Source organism: Eretmochelys imbricata, chromosome 7 (genome assembly GCF_965152235.1).
Source record: "Eretmochelys imbricata isolate rEreImb1 chromosome 7, rEreImb1.hap1, whole genome shotgun sequence".
Classification (NCBI taxonomy): Eukaryota; Metazoa; Chordata; order Testudines; family Cheloniidae; genus Eretmochelys; species Eretmochelys imbricata.
In genome coordinates this window covers 55,662,214-55,680,970 of record NC_135578.1, presented here as the reverse complement: position 1 = coordinate 55,680,970, position 18,757 = coordinate 55,662,214, and the positions used below count along the sequence as shown (strand labels likewise).

The following is an 18,757-nucleotide window of genomic DNA, read 5'->3' as shown; positions in this document are numbered from 1 at the left end:
AGATGAGTTAGTTACAGGTTTGAAAGCAAACAACAACAAGGTGCAATCAGTGCCATGATTGTTGCACTGCCTAAGATCCCAGCACGGAAGGGATGGGCTTTGTCTACACGAGCACTTTTGTCAATCAGGGATGGGAAAAAACACACCCCTGACTGACAAAAGTGCCAGTGTGGACAGCGCTACGTCGGTGGGAGACACTGTCCTGCCAACGTAGCTACTGCCGCTTGTTGGGGGTGGTTTAATTACGCCGGCCGGAGAGCTCTCTCCCACTGGCATCGAGTGGCTGTCCGGGAGACCTTACAGCGGTACAGCTGTGCTGCTGTAAGGTCTGTATAGTAAACTTAACCTTACTCAGTGATGGCAGAAAGGGATCAGCAGCATCAGACGTCTGTTGGGTGCCCTTGATACTGAAAGCCCTCAACTACCTATTGCCCTTCTGCCACGCTATGGCCCAGACTGTGACAGCGCAGCCAACTCCGCCTGTCCAAAAATCAGGACGCAGGCATGCAAACAAACTCTGAGATTAGATTCAAACTAACAAATGTGGGGATCTTTTTATTTGCCATCTAGTTTTGAAACCTTTAAGGAGAGCTACAAACTTTTTGTCTAAATACTTGAGATTCCCACGTAACTACCAGACGCCGGGAGCTGGGGCTCTAAGAGAAATATCAGACATCACTAGACTCACCATCAGAACTGGCAACACAGCTGCGAGTGGCCCATCTGCAGCTGCATGGGGGGTGATGTAGGGATCAAGGAGGCTTCCTCTGCTCCTGCAGCTGCCTGGGGACTGCCCCACACCAGCAGGCCCTGAACTCTGCGGAGTGCTCATGTTTGCTCTTCTCCTGGAAGCATAATGCCAAAAGAACAGTGGGGAAGAGGTGGGGCCATAGTGGAGAGAAAGCAGGACCATAAGTGGAGAGGAGGCTGGGTCATGGCTCCCCATTTTTCTGTCGTAGAGTGTGAGTTTCACACGAACCATGACTAAGTCCTATGGCCATACCAGGCCACTCATTGCTGGCAGACCCAAGCACTGCCCAGCCTCACGGTGCCTGTTTGGATGTCATTTGAAATCCCCTCTAAACAGGTGATAGCTTCAGTGGGCAGGGTGTGAAGTTCCCTGGACTCCAGCCTCCATGAGGAACAACCTCCGCCCCACTGCTCTAACTTCCACGGAGAGCGTGGAGTAGATTATTGCTGCTTGCTACCCAACCTCTCCTTCCTGTGTCGTCTTAAACACCCCTTCCCTCTCACATCCGGGGTCTTGCACAGTTCCTTTCTCCAGGGTCCTGGCTGGCAGGACCCTGTGTCTTCCATTGGATGGGCAATTGGACCTTGGTGGGGTGCTCAGAAAAGTGTAGGGAAGGACTTTGGTGGTGTCACCTCCCACCCAGGCTCTGCTGTGGCTCATCTCCCAGAATCCCGATGGCATAATCTGCCAGATCAAACAGTCTTGCAACGCCTTTCCAGTCATCGGGATATCTGCCTGCGCCGAGGGGTCGCGGCTTTAATTCACTACATGAGAAATGATGTACAGAACAAAACTGATGGGGGTCCCAGGCCTTTCCCAGGGCCAGGAGGAAAGGGACGAGCTGCGGATTTTATTGAAACTGAAAAAGGCAAACTCCCCGCTCCCTCTTCCCAAGCCCCAGCCGCCAATAAGGATTCAAGGCTCCATGAAGAGAGTCCCTCTGAGCACAGGGCTGAACCGGAGGAGTGACAGGTGCCTCCTGATATGCCTAAATGAGAAGAGCCAATAGGAAGAGCCTGCTCAGCTTTTGTTGTCATCTGGCTTTGCTCGCAAAAGATGCGTTTGATTGACAGATGCATCAAGGTTCACAGTTTATTGGTTTTTGCAAAAGAGCCAGATCTGCCAGTTTAGACAGGGGAGTGACACAAAACTTTCCATCTAAATGGACTAATTTTACCACAGGGAATTCCCAGGCAGAGCGCGCCAAGGCAGGCGCAGTCCTGTTTTATTTTTTAACAAGGACTGAATGACAAATATAAACGACAGTTCGAGGCTGATGGAACATCAGCATTTGACACTTCACAGGGGAGCGGTGAAATAAACAATAGGCAGAGAAATTGAATTAGAATCAGCTGAGCATCAGGGGTGCTAGAGGGAGAGAGATGGCCTGATCCTTCACAGTCATTTACATCAGGGCAAAGTGACTGCTAAGTCGGTGTAGCACAGCTTTGTTAGCCGTTTGCATCCATTTGCATTGATGTACATGACTGCACAAAGATGCATGGCAGTGGAGACCCAAGCCTGAGGGCAGCTAATCCCTCTCTCCCTGCTAATTCAGGTAATCCAGAGCTGCATTATTGACAGAATCATTGAAGTTAAAGATGGCAAAGAACTACAGAGTGGTTTAATTGATCTCCCTGCCAATGCTGCACTGTTCTTTACAGGATATTGTCTAGGTTTCTATCCACTCTTGTTCATTCTGCCATCTGCTTACTTTTGAGTGCTTGGTTTTACAGCCTAATTTTAATTTCATTTTTTGTATGGAACTTCATAGACCACAAAAATAAATAAAAAATCGCCATCATGTGCAAGTTTAATGGTCCTGCCCATAGGGCATCAGTCTAGGCCTTTCAGCTTAACAACAGAGCCATTACTACTTGAACTACAGGAATAACGCTGTTAGCTGATAGCAGTAGTAGGCTGTTATCCTTTTTGTGCACAAGCCACTTAGGGAGATGTGACTTACACACTTAGCCAGGGGTGTGACTTACACACAACTATTTGCTACTCTAGCATGCTGGGAATCTGGATTTCTAGGTCTTATTCCTTGTTCAGGGGTTGAGAGTGTGGGCTAGTCATCAGAACCCAGCCAGGGGACTGGAGGGATACTGTGACGTAGGACTCTTAGTTAGAGCTGGGCGAATCATTGATTTTTTTTTTTTTTTTGGTTTCATGGTCAAACCAAAATATCTAAAAACAATTTTTTTCTATTTGACACGAAACAGCAATTTTTCCTTTATTTCTCACCAAAATAATAATAACTCTTTCCCCAAAAGGTATCGTTTCAGGCTGAAGAAACATTTTGTTTCACATGAAACCAAATGTTTTGTTTTCAATATTTTTAACCATTTTTGTTTGTCGTTAAATCTGGCTAAATTGAGAGGTGAAAAGTCACACCATCTCATTCAGAAAATGTCGAAACAAAATATTGTGACTTTTTCAGAATTTTCCCCAATTTTTTTCTCCAGCTGAAGCTATTTGCCAAATTCAACCCGAATTCATGAACAATTTTGGTCAACCCCAAACTGCATTTTTTTGTAGTGAAAAAAAACCCCTCAGGAACCCATGGTGGATGCAGGGGGAACTCTGAGTGGACAGGAGAGTGGGAGAGGAAAGGGGCAGAAACATGGGGACCATGTGCATGGCAAAATCACGTAGAATGTGGATGGACAATGTGAGTGGGACAGAAGACTGGGTGGGGGAAAGAAGGGGCCCACGGCGGGGAGAGGCAGAGCTGCTGAGGAGTCTGTCCCCCTCCATCCTCCGCTCCTCTCACTATGCTGTGGCCCTCCTCAGCAGCTCTTCCTCTTGGGCTTGGCAATCCTGGGTTTGACAAACTTCCCATGATACATCACAGGGGCAGGGGCAGCTCCTCTGTGCTGAATCATGGGAAGTTATTTGGCCAGACACTGCCCCCAGCTGCCATGCCAATGCAGTCTAGTTTTTGTTCTTTACAAATCTGTGCAGTTTATTGTCCATGTCTCCATTAGCCTCTAGCTGTTCCATGAGTCTTCCCCTCACCCCCATATTTCCCCAGTATTTTACTCCGGATAGAAGGACTAATATGTAGACACGTGAGCTGTTAATTAGCAGGATCATTCTTCTTTTCTTTAGAAGATGGGTACCATATTTGTTTTTCTTCCATCCTCCCCAGTCGCCATGGTTTTTCAGAACTGATTGCCAGAGGGACAGAATTCATTAGCTAACTCAGTATCTTCAGATACATACATCAGGACAGGTTGGCTGGGACCATACACGCTCATGGATTCCAAGCGTTCTGTTACCTGCTTCTTATTCAAATCTCTTTTTATAGGGCCTTCGTCATGTCAGAATACTTCCAATGCCTCTTTTTCTTATCCCAGTAGCTATAAAAAGGAGTACATTGTTTCGGCCATTGTTGTGCAATCCCTTATTTCATCCCTTTCCTTGTTGAGGCTCAGATTCTGATGCCCTTACTCATATTGCATAGTACCTTGCCCTTGAGAATGGCTGTGGGCTGCAGTAGGATTAGTAGGGGATGGCAGAATCTGGTGCTTTCTACTATTTCTTTTTTCCAGGCTATAACAGCTCCTGAGACTGGATGTCTTTCTCAAACTATGTTATAGTTCACAAATTACAGGCCTAAAGGCCGGAATTAGAGTGAAATTTTCTGGCCTGTGCTACGCAGGAGATTAGACTAGACGAACAGATTGGCCTTAAAATTCTATGTAGCTATTATTAAAACAGAATGAAATTTGAAAATCCATTTTCCTTTCCACCAGTGACACTGGTTGTTGATTCTTAGTCAGATACTCATCTCTGACAGTGAATGTAGGTTGGTCAATTTCCTTTGTTTGTAATCCGGTTCACTTCCCAGTTCTCACACATCAGCCCATTGCTGTCCTGGGTGCAAGGGTGCTGGAACAATTTGTATAGTGGGGGTGCTGAGAGCCACTGAACCAAACTGTAAAACCTGCATATGATGGAAGCCACTTCAAGCCGGGGGATGCAGCAGCACCCCCCGCGCCCCTAGTTCCTTCACCTATGCCTGGGCAGATTCCTAACACCTGCAGCTGTGCAGAGAAAGGTAGTTTCATTTTATAGAAGATATTGATATTTCAAAATTTGGTCTCATTCTCATTTGGAACAAAACCCCAACATTTCAACATTCTTTGTGAAAGGGACTGGTGGCTCTGGGCCTGCCTGCCTTGGGGAGCTGCCATGAATGCTGGCTGGAGGCACTGGGGTCTCTGGCTCTGAAGCAGTCCACTAAGTGGTTCTGTTGCAACTTCGTCAATTTTGACAAATCGGCATTCTCCAAAAGAAAAAATGTTCTGGAGAAAGCAAAATTTAATTTGAACCGTTTTGATTACAAAAACCAAATCCAAAACAATTTCATGGAAGCATTTCTGTCCAGACTTCAGAGGAGCTATGCTGCTTTACATAAACTGGGGATCTGGTCTCTTGATGTCAATGGAACTATGCAAATTTACATCTGCTGAGGATCTGGCCCATTGATTTTGTGTAAAAACAATTTAAAGAAGCATGAAAAATGTGGATACAAACTTAGTTTGGCCAAATTGCGAGCACCTTGCTAGGGTTTCACTGGGCCCATACTAAGTTAAACTTCCTTGGACTTCATGTTGACCTGATGCTTGAGGAAACATTGAGTAAATAGGTCAGGATCTGGCCTGTTTATGGTGCTCCTTAAAATAACATACAGCTATTTCTTATGCAGAGGATGAATACTAAGGCTGGTAACTGGGCTATTAATGATGTTGCATTAGGTTTTGCCCCTCAACTGACCAGGATGATTCAGAATAGAGAGGAGGGTGCGATAAAGCACCTGGTTACAGGGATTCCACTCATGGAAAGAAAGCATATGTCTGTTAGTGTAGCAGAGTGGCAGGCGTCAGCTCTGACAGCTGTCAATCACCCTGCTTTCTGTTGAGGCTTTGCAAAGTACACCCACTCTGTCCAATCACTTTGGTTGAGAATTGGGACTAACTCTGGAAGGTTAAAATACGCCCGGAAGACACCTTGAGCAAGTGATGCTAACCCCCAAATGAGAATACAAGGAGGCGGGAGAGGGGTGAAATGGGACCGCTGCCCTAGGTCACTGTAACGCAATGGCTAACCCAATAACATCTGGACTGCTTGGGAGACACCAAATGTAAGTGTATCATTGGGAGTCCATTGAGAGAGATCAATGGAAGAGGGAGTTCTGCTGGCACTTCACAGGGCTGGGAAGCTAGGTTAGTGGAAGCTCACAGAGGCAGGACACATTGCTAGAATGCATATGGTGCCTTCTATCAGGCAGTGTGACAGTTAGAAGTAGTGGTGTTTATTGTTTACAGGGTGCCCAAAGGTGTAGGTGCGGGGAGTGTGACAACCCAGAAATCCCGGGGTGAATCTACTGGAGAGAGAGAAAGAGAAAAAAGCCAGGAGCCACCAGGGTGACATACAAAAAAAAATTGTTTTTATTTCTCATGTGCGCGCACACACACACACACACACACAAAAGAGAAGAGGAGGAAGAAGAAAGAAGAAAAGATTCAAACAGAATTGAAGCAATGAGGAAAAGCCAAGAATGGCTGCAACAGCCTAGAACAGGTATGACCCTACGCCTGACGATGCCCTCCTCTCCCACCCAGCATCCTCCCAGTGGCCGCCGCTAGTTCTGGTTCTGGTTTGATTGTGTTGTCAGTTCTAGAATTGTTATTTGATCCCTTTTTCCTGCCTTTCAAATCTTGTCACCTTCCCAGACCTGAGCGAGGATCACATTGCAGTAGCATGGGTGGGTCCTACAGAAACTCTCATCCAGTCGATCCCGAGCAGGACGGGTCTGGCTGTTGTTTCTTTCCCTAGGGGACTGCATATCCTTTGGGTGAAAAAAGTCTTTTTTTTTTCCAACAGTTCAGTAAAACAAGATTCCTTTGCGGGGGGGGGGGAGGGGGGGAAATGTATCCAGAATAACACTCGCAAGGAGAGATGGATGCAGTGTTGTTTGGGTTTTGTTTGTGTAATATCCTAACATTCATGTTGGGATTAGTTCTGAAGCTTTGCTCTGTATTTGACTCAGCACTATTGATGGGTCAGAAAGCATGCAGACATGGCCCCTTTCAGCACCCTGAGGTAAAAAAACCCCACATTTACAGGTCATAAAAGGTGTCGCTTTAATGGAATTGTCCCTCCTCCCCTTCCCTCCCCCATTACCCCCACATCCCAGCAAGGCCGCTAAACAAGAGGTCAGTTAATGAGAGGACACAGGAATTCAGAGAACAGGCCTCAAGTGCCACCTGGTTCCAAATGCCACACTTCCTGTTCCTTCCAGCAAAGCACGTCATTTGCGACAGCTTGTGGGATTCTTTCCCCCGAAAGAGAAAAAAAAGGGGCTGTGCCACCTTTCTGCTCGGTCCGTTAGAAAAAGAAAACGTGGCGAGGGAGCAAAGAATGAATGGAAAAGACAAGGAGAGCAAGCAAGAAGAGTAAAGAAAAGAATGACAATAAAGAGGAGCGAGAGAGCGAAAGGGGAAAGGAAAAGGAGAGGGAAGTGCAGTGGAAATCATTTCTGTTGCTAATAATACTTTACACTTCTGTTGAGCTATCTATCCAAGGACCTCAAAGCAGTTGGCGAATGTAACAAATTCAGCCTCACCCCACCTCTGTAAAGTAGGGAAGTATTATCATACTCATTTGACAGGCAGGGGACAGAGGTGCAGAGAGATGATGTGGCTTGACAATGTTTACCCAGAGCCAAGAAGAAAACTCAGGAGTCCTATCTCTGTCATCTTCTCTGACCACTGGAAACACCAATCCCCCCTCCAGAAGTGATGGTGGGCTAGAAATGAAGGCGTAATGGAGGAAGAAATAAAGAGTGTTGAGGAGGGAGATAAAGAGAAGAAATGAAAGGAGGGAGAGGAAAATAAAGGAGAGCGAGGGAAGGAAAGAAAGCAGAATGGAGGAGAGACGTGAAACACAGCGACAGATTTAGCTGGATTTTGCATAGTGATTTTTTTCCTTCCAAACTTTATTTTTTGTTTGTTTTTTGTTGTATTTTTTTTTTAAGAAAAATGAAAAAAAAATCCACCTAAAATAAACCAACTCCCAGGCTCCTGGGGAAGGAGCCCTTCCACAATTTGGCTGTTCCCTCAGGTTCTGGGTTTGTGCTGTGCTTTATTGAACAGATAGTTTTGTTTTCAGTGAGCACAACAAGACTTGCACAGTACAGACAGCGCGTTCCTTATGTACAGGATGAGACGAGGCTGTTTTAATAACTACCATGATGAAGATGGAGATGAACTTATATACAAGAGGAATTGCCTTCACATTACACACATTATCTTCCTACAAAGCAGCAATTGTTTTTGCAAATAACATAATTTTAAATAATTGGTAGAATTTCTGTGTTTCCTGCATAGTCCAATCTAATGGAATCTATATGAATATTGATGGTTTTCTTCTGCATAATATCACCACATAAATCCCCGTGTCAGCTACTAGACTTTAGCTATAATACTGCTTTACAATGCATCCATCGACTGTAACTCAAAACAACCAACACAAGAAACTCTTTGGCAAATGTAATTCAGTACATTCGCATGGGGCTTTACGGGGGGAGGTGATGGAAGAGGATAAGACTGCCTGGTCCTCTGCATATTACTTTGTCCTTCTGTTTTCCTGATCAAACCCACTTGCTGTTCTTCTAAACTTTCCAGGCCAAATCAATGAGTGGGGGAAATCCCCTTGCATCAGTGGAGTTAAACCAACTATGAATTTGGCTCTCTGAGCATCAAATTAAGCCAGCCATGACTGAGCCAACCAAATCCTGCCTTCTCAGCCTATCTTGTCTCTCTGTGACATGCCATCATAAGAGTGGACTTTTCTCAGCAGCTAGCTGCTTTGGAACAGTCTTCCTGAACTGCAGGTTGTCCAGTGTGAGGTGTGTCAGTCTCATGTTTTCAAGCCCCTTGGGTGATTCTAGTTGTCATGGTTGGCATTAGATACCTCTGGCCTTGACTGCATGCTGAGTGAAGCTGGATTTTGGACAAGGAGAACAAAGGTACTGTTGAGAGAATCAAATGGGGACATCATGGCTTATGGCCCAGCATTTATCTAGTATGTGGGGGACAAACCGAGGGGATGATGAGGGTGAGTTTTTAAAAATGATTAACCGTTGTCTCTTTTTTCATTTGAGATAGACTGAGACAATAGGCAAAATTCTCAACCCAGTCACATTGACATAAATCTGGATAAATTCCAATAACGATTGACTTCAGTGGGTTCACAGTAATGAATCTGGAGCAACGCCATTGACTTAGTGGAGTGGAGTAACTCTGTTGACTTCACTGGAGTTACTCAAGATTTACCAGAACAGATTTTGGGCCCTTATCTTCTGTGTAAACAAAAACACTCCCTCTTAGCATTCTGGGCCATCCCATTGCAGAAAACGCGTCCATATAGTCAGCCTGAGATGTGCAAGTGCTGAAAAGAGCTCTGGGTGAGTGGGGTCTTTGGGACCATTACAGCCAGTTGCTGATGATGGACTTTTCTTGCCTTCAGGCTAACCCTGGAGACAAAGCTGAGTCCATGCGCACATTTCATTCAGGGGCTGGGAACCCTGGGCTTTATACAAATGCTAGTTTCAGAAATTACTCCATGGTTCACATTTCTACCCTCAATGGGTTGACACTATCCGGCCTTTATTCATGGACAGTGGCGCACTCATCTTATCCCAATCCTCTCTAAACCAGCAATGAGAATCTACCTCTTGCTGCCCATGAAACCAGCTCTAGCCTTCATGTTTTCTTTGACTAGCTTTTTGGGAGTGTCAGTCCAAAGAACAGGAGCAGCTGAAGTTGTCAGCAATACAGGAGTAATAAGCATTTCCGCTGACAATCAGCCTTTCGAAAAACAGTGCTTGGGAATCACTGGGGAACCAAAGAGAGCAGAGAATCACTACAGAATCATTAAAAGAGCATTCAGGAATCAGGGAGTGAATATTACGGTGTGAAATATAGGATTGAGGGTGCAAGGATGAGGGTATAGGGGATAGATGTTAGGGTGCACAACACAGATAACTAAGTGTAGGGATTAGGGTAAAGGGACCGTGGGAGTGGGATAGGGCATAGATAGCAAGGCTGTAGGGGCTTGGGAATTGAGAGTAGAACATGTAATGGGGCTATAGAGATTAAGGTGTAGGTTTTCGGGGACCGGTGTAGGGCACAGGCATTAAGGTGTGGGAGTTAAGGCTGACTGAGGCAGGTATGGGTGAAGGGAGTAGGTGCAAGGTTAAGCACATGGGAACCAAGTGGCAGGGAACCAAGCAACAATCCCAGCCAATTCTGAATTTGTCTGTCTCAGAACTTCTGGCTGAAGGGAGATCTAATGGACCTGCATGAAACCCCACACGTTCCTTTCTACCACAAGCGCAGTTAGAGCAAGAGACTGGGTTTGTTTTCTTTGTTTGATGACAATGGACACAGAAAAAGCTGACTTCCCATGGGGTGCGTTTAGTTGGCTGTTTTGTTTGGTAATTTTCTTTTTTGCCAGATGTGAATTGTCCACACTGCTCCCCAGAGAATGGGATTGGGATTAGGAAAAGAGGAGGTGATGGGGCAGAGCTGGCTTCCAATCCTCTCCACCATCACATTCTAGTGCAAAACAGAAAGGAAATGAAACCCAAGAGTGAATGGGGAGCATCAAACATCAGAGGAACTTGTGTGCCATTCGGGCGAGGGGATTTGGGTTTATTTTTGTAGGGTTTTTTTTATTTTGTTTTTTTGTTGATTTTTTTTTTTTTTAGAAAATTGGGGATTTGTTCATTTTTTTCCTTTTTACAGACCTTCATGACAAAGCATAAAAACACAGTTATATTTATATATCTATTTATATATTTCTTCATTTCATCGGTCAGTTGGTTGATGTCGCTCCATCCTCCTGTCTGAGCTGATTGTGTGTCACAGAAATCGTGTTTGTGTGTGTTTCAACCCAACTCCGCCCTGTGAGGTCACAGCATGCCGGGTGTGTCCTTCAAATGGAACCTTGAAGGAAGCCAAGGCATGAAGGGAAGAGTGGGGATGGAGCACACAGAGAGACCCGGGAGGTGGGGGGGGAACGGAGAGTGTTGCACTTGGGCCTTTCCTTCACTGCCAGATGGGTTGCCTCTCTGTGCTGCCATCCCCATGCTAGCCAGACCATTCCCTCAGGCCTCTGAAACAGGCTTGTCGGTTAGCATTTTGAAGCTTCTACCACAGAAGAAAGTTTCTCGAGGGAACACTTTGTTGCAGGTGGCTTCCTCCCCGCTTCACCCTGCCTCTACCACTCCCTGGAGAACAGGGTCCTGTATAAACGAGGGTGGCAGGTTGCATTGCTGGAATTCCCCTCAGTCTTCAAAGTCAGGGAGGCCTTGCGTGGCTGAACTGTGCCTGGGATTGTTTGACGGACTGCAGCAGCAGGTGAGCTGGCCACAGGCCTTTCCGGCTGCCCATGGAAGTAGTTAGGTTGGGGCGAGGGACAGAGTGCAGGGGACGCGTATTTCTCAGTCCGATGTCGTGAGCGCTTCAATCCAACACGTTCTGCGGGGAAGGGAAAGGATAGCTGGGCGTGGAGGGGGACGGAGAAGTTCTCTTCACTCTTCCCAGGGATGGAGAAAGTTGATCAGACAGGTACAATATGAAGGCCTAAGCTGTCGCCCTGCAGTTTCATGTGGTTTCCATGGTAACTAGTGGCGGTCATAGGCAGCGGCAGCAGTGGGAGGTGCAGCGCCTCGGGATGTGGCACTATAATAATAAGGGGAACCTGAAAGTTAACACAGGAGAAGAATGGACTGGTTGAAAGGACAAACAGTAAAAAAATAAAAATAAAAAAAAGAAGAAAAGAAAATGAAACAAAAGTAAAGAACAAAAGGAGAAGGACCAAAGGGAAGACCTGTGGCCAGGAGCAGGTGGGCCAACACTTCCACCCAACTGCTGTATTTCTCTGAAGATACATTGCCACACATCATGCTCCCAACAGAGCTGGTCTCTCCAGGGCTGGGAAATCCTCGTTCCTGTAGACCAGCGGTTCCCATGCTCTGGGCCCCGCCCCCACTTGGGTTTGTGCCATCAGCAGATGAGACTGCGATCCCAGTTGAATATGATGACGCCTCTGCCAAATGGCGCCCTCTGCTTGATCTTGCATGCACCTTGCATGCACACCTATTTCTGCTGGGGCCCTGTGGAGGCCCTGCAGAATGAGCACCTGGCCCTGGATTCTTTGGTTGCTTTGCTGCTGTCTGGCATTGCAGGAATCAATAAGTCTCCAAATGGGGGCGTGCAGGCAAAACATTTGGGACCTGTTGCTGTTGCCCTTCTGCACAGGGGCTGAGAGGTCAGTGTGTGAGTATCACTCTGGCAGCACCCCGTACCTGAGCTGCAGCAATTCATCTGCAGTAGGCCTCTAGGGGCTGGATTGACTGAACAGATGTGATATGGAGCTGCGAGCCATCTCCAAACGCAGCTGGGGGAGAAACAAAACAATTGTCCTGTGTTTCATTGCTTGGGATTTTGGTCACACTTGGAACAGAAGCCTTCCGGGCGGTTATTGGATGGGAGTTAAACAGTGATTGATTATTAAGACCACATTTGCTGAGGTTTAACAACACTGGAATAAAATGTGTATCTATTACCCAGTTGTTAAACCTTAGTGAATATGTAGTTAATAATCACAGCTTATTTATTTTACATACAATAAATCTCCAGTTCCCATACAAGGAAATGCTGTGTGAGAGGTCAGAGTTTTAGGGCTTTTCTCCCCCCGCCACCCGGGACAAATTTTAGTTTTTCTGTGAACATTAGGTTCAGTGGGGCTCCAGCCCTGCTGGACAGACTACACCAGCCACCGACAAACTCAGCCAAACTGACCCAGGCATTGTGGGCATTGCTCCTGGGTGGAGAACTTGCTGACCACCCTTGGAATGGTGCAGCCCATGGGGAAAGAAGAACCTGAAGTGGATTTCTGACCTAATCTGGGATGGACTGTGGGTGCAACCCATGGAGAAAGGAGAACCTGAAATGGATTTCTGACCCCATCTGAAGTAGAGTTTTGGAGCAGCCTCAGGCTGGAGAAAAAATAGATGTCATGAAAATACCCACTGAGAGGCCAGACTGAAAAGTGAGGGAAAGACCTTTAGCCTGGCCAGATACTTGCAGACCATTTCAGAAAACAAACGAACAAACAAAGAAAAGAAAACAAAGAGACGCACAGAAGGAGCGCGAGGCGGGTGTGTGTGTGTGTGGGCAGGCAGGTACTCACTTAGTAACGCTGGGTTGCTGAATCGCCAGGCCTCGTTGTAGGTCGTGTACTGAGGGTGACTGTAAGGGTTCCCCGAGAACTCGCTCCCTGCAAGGAACAAAGTGGGAAGTGAAACACAGTGGGAAAGAGATGTCTCTACCCTTCCCCCAAGCTGGTGCTTAGGTCCGTCTGACCCAGGCCATACCAGTTTATGTAGTTTCTTTACCCACCTGGAAGTACAATTTAAGGATATACAATTCTTTAATGTTCAGTGCAATGCTGCTGACCCTGGACAGTCAAAAAGTATGAGTCATGCCCTCAAAATCACAAGATCTTTCTAAAATGTTTAAAATATTGGTTTCTTTTTCTTTGTCACCTGGTTTCCAGATCTGCAGGTGCACAGGGGGGTCATATTTTCAAGCTTCGCTCTGCAACCATGAGGGATAGGAACTTGCTTTTTTTTTTTTTAAATGAAAGCCAAGAGCCACACCTAATCCCATGGCTCCAGGAGCTGGGCCTTTAAAAGAAACACCAAATATTGCAAGACTCATGATAAAACCACAGGAATTGGCAACACTGCCAACAGCAACTCACGTTGGTCAGTTTTGTTCTTAGTAGGATGCTGGGGGTTGTGAAATGGGGAAGTTTATTAAGGAGGAAATCATGGGTGGTGGTCATCAGAAGCACTTCACAGGGAGGTGAGGGGAAATGCTATATATGAACTGCAGAGTGGAATATGCATGCACAGCCCTTTCTTTCCTCCCCCCTCCATAGCATCATCCAAGCCACAAGAGTGGCTCGGATGTGATGGGCGCCCCATTGACATTCTCTCAATGACTCTCTCAAGTACATAAAAAGTTGTAACAAGGAGGAGGGAGAAGAGTTGTTCTTCTTAACCTCTGAGGATAGAACAAGAAGCAATGGGCTTAAATTGCAGCAAGGGAGGTTTAGGTTGGACATTAGGAAAAAATTCCTAACTGTCAGGGTGCTTAAGCACTGGAATAAATTGTCTAGGGAGGTTGTGGAATCTTCATCATTGGAGATTTTTAAGAGCAGGTTAGACAAACGCCTGTCAGGAATGGTCTAGATAATACTTAGTCCTGCCATGAGTGCAGGGCACTGGACTAGATGACCTCTCAAGGTCCATTCCAGTCCTATGATTCTACGACTTCCATACAAAACTTGCTCAGGTTACAAGTCAAAAGGTGCTTTTTCCAATTGCTAGTGCAATGGATGCTGCTTGGGTTTGAAAGGTGAACTGGGTTCTCTTTGTCTCTTCATCTTTGCCTAAGATGGGCCCAAACCAACATGACTATGAACTCTGTGAAATGCTGGAAATCTGGACCAGGATCCAAATTTTACAGCTTCGCCTCAGAAGAGCACCCAGTGCACCTCCCGTAGCTATATGGGCTCTTCAGGGCTCATGAATTTGCAACTGAGAAGATATGACTGGAAGACATATGTTGAAGTCAGACTGGGTCTTAAACATAAAAAAGAAGCTTACAAGAAGTGGAAGGTTGGACATATGACCAGGGAAGAGTATAAAAATATTGCTCGGGCATGTAGGAATGAAATCAGGAGGGCCAAATCGCACCTGGAGCTGCAGCTAGCGAGAGATGTCAAGAGTAACAAGAAGGGTTTCTTCAGGTATGTTGGCAACAAGAAGAAAGCCAAGGAAAGTGTGGGCCCCTTACTGAATGAGGGAGGCAACCTAGTGACAGAGGATGTGGAAAAAGCTAATGTACTCAATGCTTTTTTTGCCTCTGTTTTCACTAACAAGGTCAGCTCCCAGACTGCTACGCTGGGCATCACAAAATGGGGAAGAGATGGCCAGCCCTCTGTGGAGATAGAGGTGGTTAGGGACTATTTAGAAAAGCTGGACGTGCACAAGTCCATGGGGCCGGACGAGTTGCATCCGAGAGTGCTGAAGGAATTGGCGGCTGTGATTGCAGAGCCATTGGCCATTATCTTTGAAAACTCGTGGCGAACCGGGGAAGTCCCGGATGACTGGAAAAAGGCTAATGTAGTGCCAATCTTTAAAAAAGGGAAGAAGGAGGATCCTGGGAACTACAGGCCAGTCAGCCTCACCTCAGTCCCTGGAAAAATCATGGAGCAGGTCCTCAAAGAATCAATCTTGAAGTACTTGCATGAGAGGAAAGTGATCAGGAACAGCCAGCATGGATTCACCAAGGGAAGGTCATGCCTGACTAATCTAATCACCTTTTATGATGAGATTACTGGTTCTGTGGATGAAGGGAAAGCAGTGGATGTATTGTTTCTTGACTTTAGCAAAGCTTTTGACACGGTCTCCCACAGTATTCTTGTCAGCAAGTTAAGGAAGTATGGGCTGGATGAATGCACTATAGGGTGGGTAGAAAGCTGGCTAGATTGTCGGGCTCAACGGGTAGTGATCAATGGCTCCATGTCTAGTTGGCAGCCGGTGTCAAGTGGAGTGCCCCAGGGGTCGGTCCTGGGGCCGGTTTTGTTCAATATCTTCATAAATGATCTGGAGGATGGTGTGGATTGCACTCTCAGCAAATTTGCGGACGATACTAAACTGGGAGGAGTGGTAGATACGCTGGAGGGGAGGGATAGGATACAGAAGGACCTAGACAAATTGGAGGATTGGGCCAAAAGAAATCTGATGAGGTTCAATAAGGATAAGTGCAGGGTCCTGCACTTAGGACGGAAGAATCCAATGCACCGCTACAGACTAGGGACCGAATGGCTAGGCAGCAGTTCTGCGGAAAAGGACCTAGGGGTGACAGTGGACGAGAAGCTGGATATGAGTCAGCAGTGTGCCCTTGTTGCCAAGAAGGCCAATGGCATTTTGGGATGTATAAGTAGGGGCATAGCGAGCAGATCGAGGGACGTGATCGTCCCCCTCTATTCGACATTGGTGAGGCCTCATCTGGAGTACTGTGTCCAGTTTTGGGCCCCACACTACAAGAAGGATGTGGATAAATTGGAGAGAGTCCAGCGAAGGGCAACAAAAATGATTAGGGGTCTAGAACACATGACTTATGAGGAGAGGCTGAGGGAGCTGGGATTGTTTAGCCTGCAGAAGAGAAGAATGAGGGGGGATTTGATAGCTGCTTTCAACTACCTGAAAGGGGGTTCCAAAGAGGATGGCTCTAGACTGTTCTCAATGGTAGCAGATGACAGAACGAGGAGTAATGGTCTCAAGTTGCAGTGGGGGAGGTTTAGATTGGATATTAGGAAAAACTTTTTCACTAAGAGGGTGGTGAAACACTGGAATGCGTTGCCTAGGGAGGTGGTGGAATCTCCTTCCTTGGAAGTTTTTAAGGTCAGGCTTGACAAAGCCCTGGCTGGGATGATTTAACTGGGAATTGGTCCTGCTTCAAGCAGGGGGTTGGACTAGATGACCTTCAGGGGTCCCTTCCAACCCTGATATTCTATGATTCTATGATTCTATGATTCTATGGGTGATCATAATGGTCCCTTCTGATCTTAAAATCTATGAATCTGTTGAGTAAGGAGATGGCATTTTAAAATAGATACTTGTCTGATCATCACCTCTCTTTAATGAAACTGCAGGCAGGCTGGGAAAGAGCAATGCCAGCCGAGAGCCTATGTAATGCACTCAAATGACATTAAACATAGGTCTGAACTTTGACAGTGGGAAAAGAACAAAGTGGCCATGGTGCCTGGTCTGTAGAGTCTGATAATAACTTGCCAGCTATTCTCTGTAGGGACCAGAGTCCTTGGTAGAGAAACAATCAGTGTAGAAAGCATCCAGACCTTCTAATAGAGATCCATAGCATGGAGGTTAAAGGCAATAAAGCAAAGTACATGGAATGCCTCGGACACAATTATCAAAGAGATTTCAATTCATTATTTTCTAATCTCTGCCAGTGCTTCCTTCTCGGGAGCATTAGAGCCAATGGGCCATATTCTCTGCTGGTGGAAACTGAGTCCATGGAGTCAACACAGCTACAATGATTTACCCTTGATAAGGTTCTATTGGGTTTTCTAAGCAATTCAGAATAATAGCATAAAGTAGTCACCATAAAAAGGTCAACTTTTGTCAAGAGCTATACCCCTCTTCCATCCTCCCATCTCTGGGATCTGAGGTACTGCAGTTACAGTAGTTCTTACTCTGAGGGCTTGTCTGCACTTGAAATGTAACAGCTGTACTGTTGTAGCTCTTCAGTGTAGACACTACCTACGCCGATGGGAGGGGTTTCCCGTCAATATTGGTAATCCACCTCCTTGAGATGTGGTAGCTAAGTCAATGGAAGAATTCTTCCATCAACCTAGTGCTGTCTACATGGGGACTTAGGTCGGCTTAACAGTGCTGCTCAGGGAGGTGGATTTTTCACACTCTTGACTGATGTAGTTAAAATGCCCTAATTTTCTAGTGTAGACCAGATCCTAAATATAGGGGAATAGTTCAGATTCTCAGATTCTACCAAGTGGGAGCTGTTGGCAAATGTTGACTTTATAATGGCAACCACTGAATGTGCTTCCAACCCAGAAACATCCAGCCCTGGAAACCCTGATGGATAGATGGGGGATAGTCACAACATCCCTGCTAGAGAGAACATGGGATGCCATGGGGGGCAGGCAGAGGGAGACTACACAGAGGGAGAGCGTGGCCCTGCTGTAACACCACTGAAGTGAGCTGCTCAGCAGAGTTGTGCCAGGGAGAAACCTAGCTCAGAGAGAAGGAAAAGGCCAACCAGACAGGCATTTCTGCTCTGAGCTGGCTAGCCCATGTCTCAGTATGGCTGCAGGGGAGAGCAAAATTCTGATATTTCAAGGCTTCTCTCGCTCTCTCTCCTCTGTTGTCATCCTAAACTGTTACTGTGATCCTGAACCACAGGTTAAGTAGTGGAGAAAGAGCCCCACCTTGGTGCAGCCATGGGGAGCTGGGGAGGATGGAGGGCAGCCACTGGAAATGGTGTTTATTGACGAGGAGTGAAAGCATGCATGCAGCAGGATAATGAGCTTTTGAGCTCAACTGTGACCAAGAAGAACTGAGCTATTGCCTTTCCCGATTGCTAATGAAACAAGTGTAATTTCCTCATCAGCATTGGATTCTGTTTAATGCTCCCCCCGTTGCTGCTACCAGCCCTCTGCAGGCTCCATGCTGCTCTCTCTGAACCCCTTCTCCTTTTGGAGAGTCCTCTAGAGGGTTTGCAGAGTGACTCCAGCAGGCAAAGGGATTGAGGTTGGGGCTGACAGCTTCTCTAAGAAAGAGGGGGAAGGGAGACAGGGATCGAAGGTGTCCTGTCACTTGAGCACAAGCCTCCCAAGCCTGGAACATGCTCAGATCCAGCATAACATTAAAGTAATGTCTGATTAATCCTCCTTTGACTGACCAATTCCTGCCCTTTGCAGGAAGATGCACTCAGTGACCTAGTAGCTTCCATCCATCTCTAGAGCCAGTGAGCCTAAGTTGCAGCTGTGAAATGTGTGCAAACAGGTGACTGTGAATGCAGGACATATCTTAAGGCAGCATCTGCATGAGCCAAAGGGATATGTGCACCCCAGATTACCCATTTTGCACATGCCTCTGTGTCTTTAAGGGGGACAAACTCCCTTCTGTTATACCAGTGCAAACCCATTGATGTCAGCAGGGTTTTACTGATGTAACAGAGATACATTTGGCTAGAGCTGGTCAAAAATTTTTAGATGGAATAGTTTTCCTTCTCAAAATGCTGCTTCAACTAATTTGAAATATTTCACAGGAATGTGTAGATTTCAATGAAATTTTCAACAGACAAGTTT

General features: G+C 46.3%; 1 protein-coding gene across 5 annotated transcripts in view; it reads right to left on the bottom strand.

The window, feature by feature from the left end:
• Positions 1–11,389: 11,389 nt before the first annotated feature.
• PAX2 (paired box 2) overlaps positions 11,390–18,757 on the bottom strand; it is a 99,788-nt gene continuing 92,420 nt past the window's right edge. For 3 of the 5 annotated variants that reach the window (XM_077821372.1, XM_077821368.1, XM_077821370.1), the window contains 2 exons: positions 13,025–13,111; positions 11,454–11,530 (listed from right to left, as the gene is read on the bottom strand). In XM_077821372.1, the coding sequence (XP_077677498.1) occupies positions 11,454–11,530; positions 13,025–13,111 (164 nt within the window). Of the gene's footprint in view, positions 11,531–13,024; positions 13,112–18,757 lie in introns of all 5 variants that reach the window. The other 2 variants (XM_077821371.1, XM_077821369.1) reach the window with 1 other exon arrangement.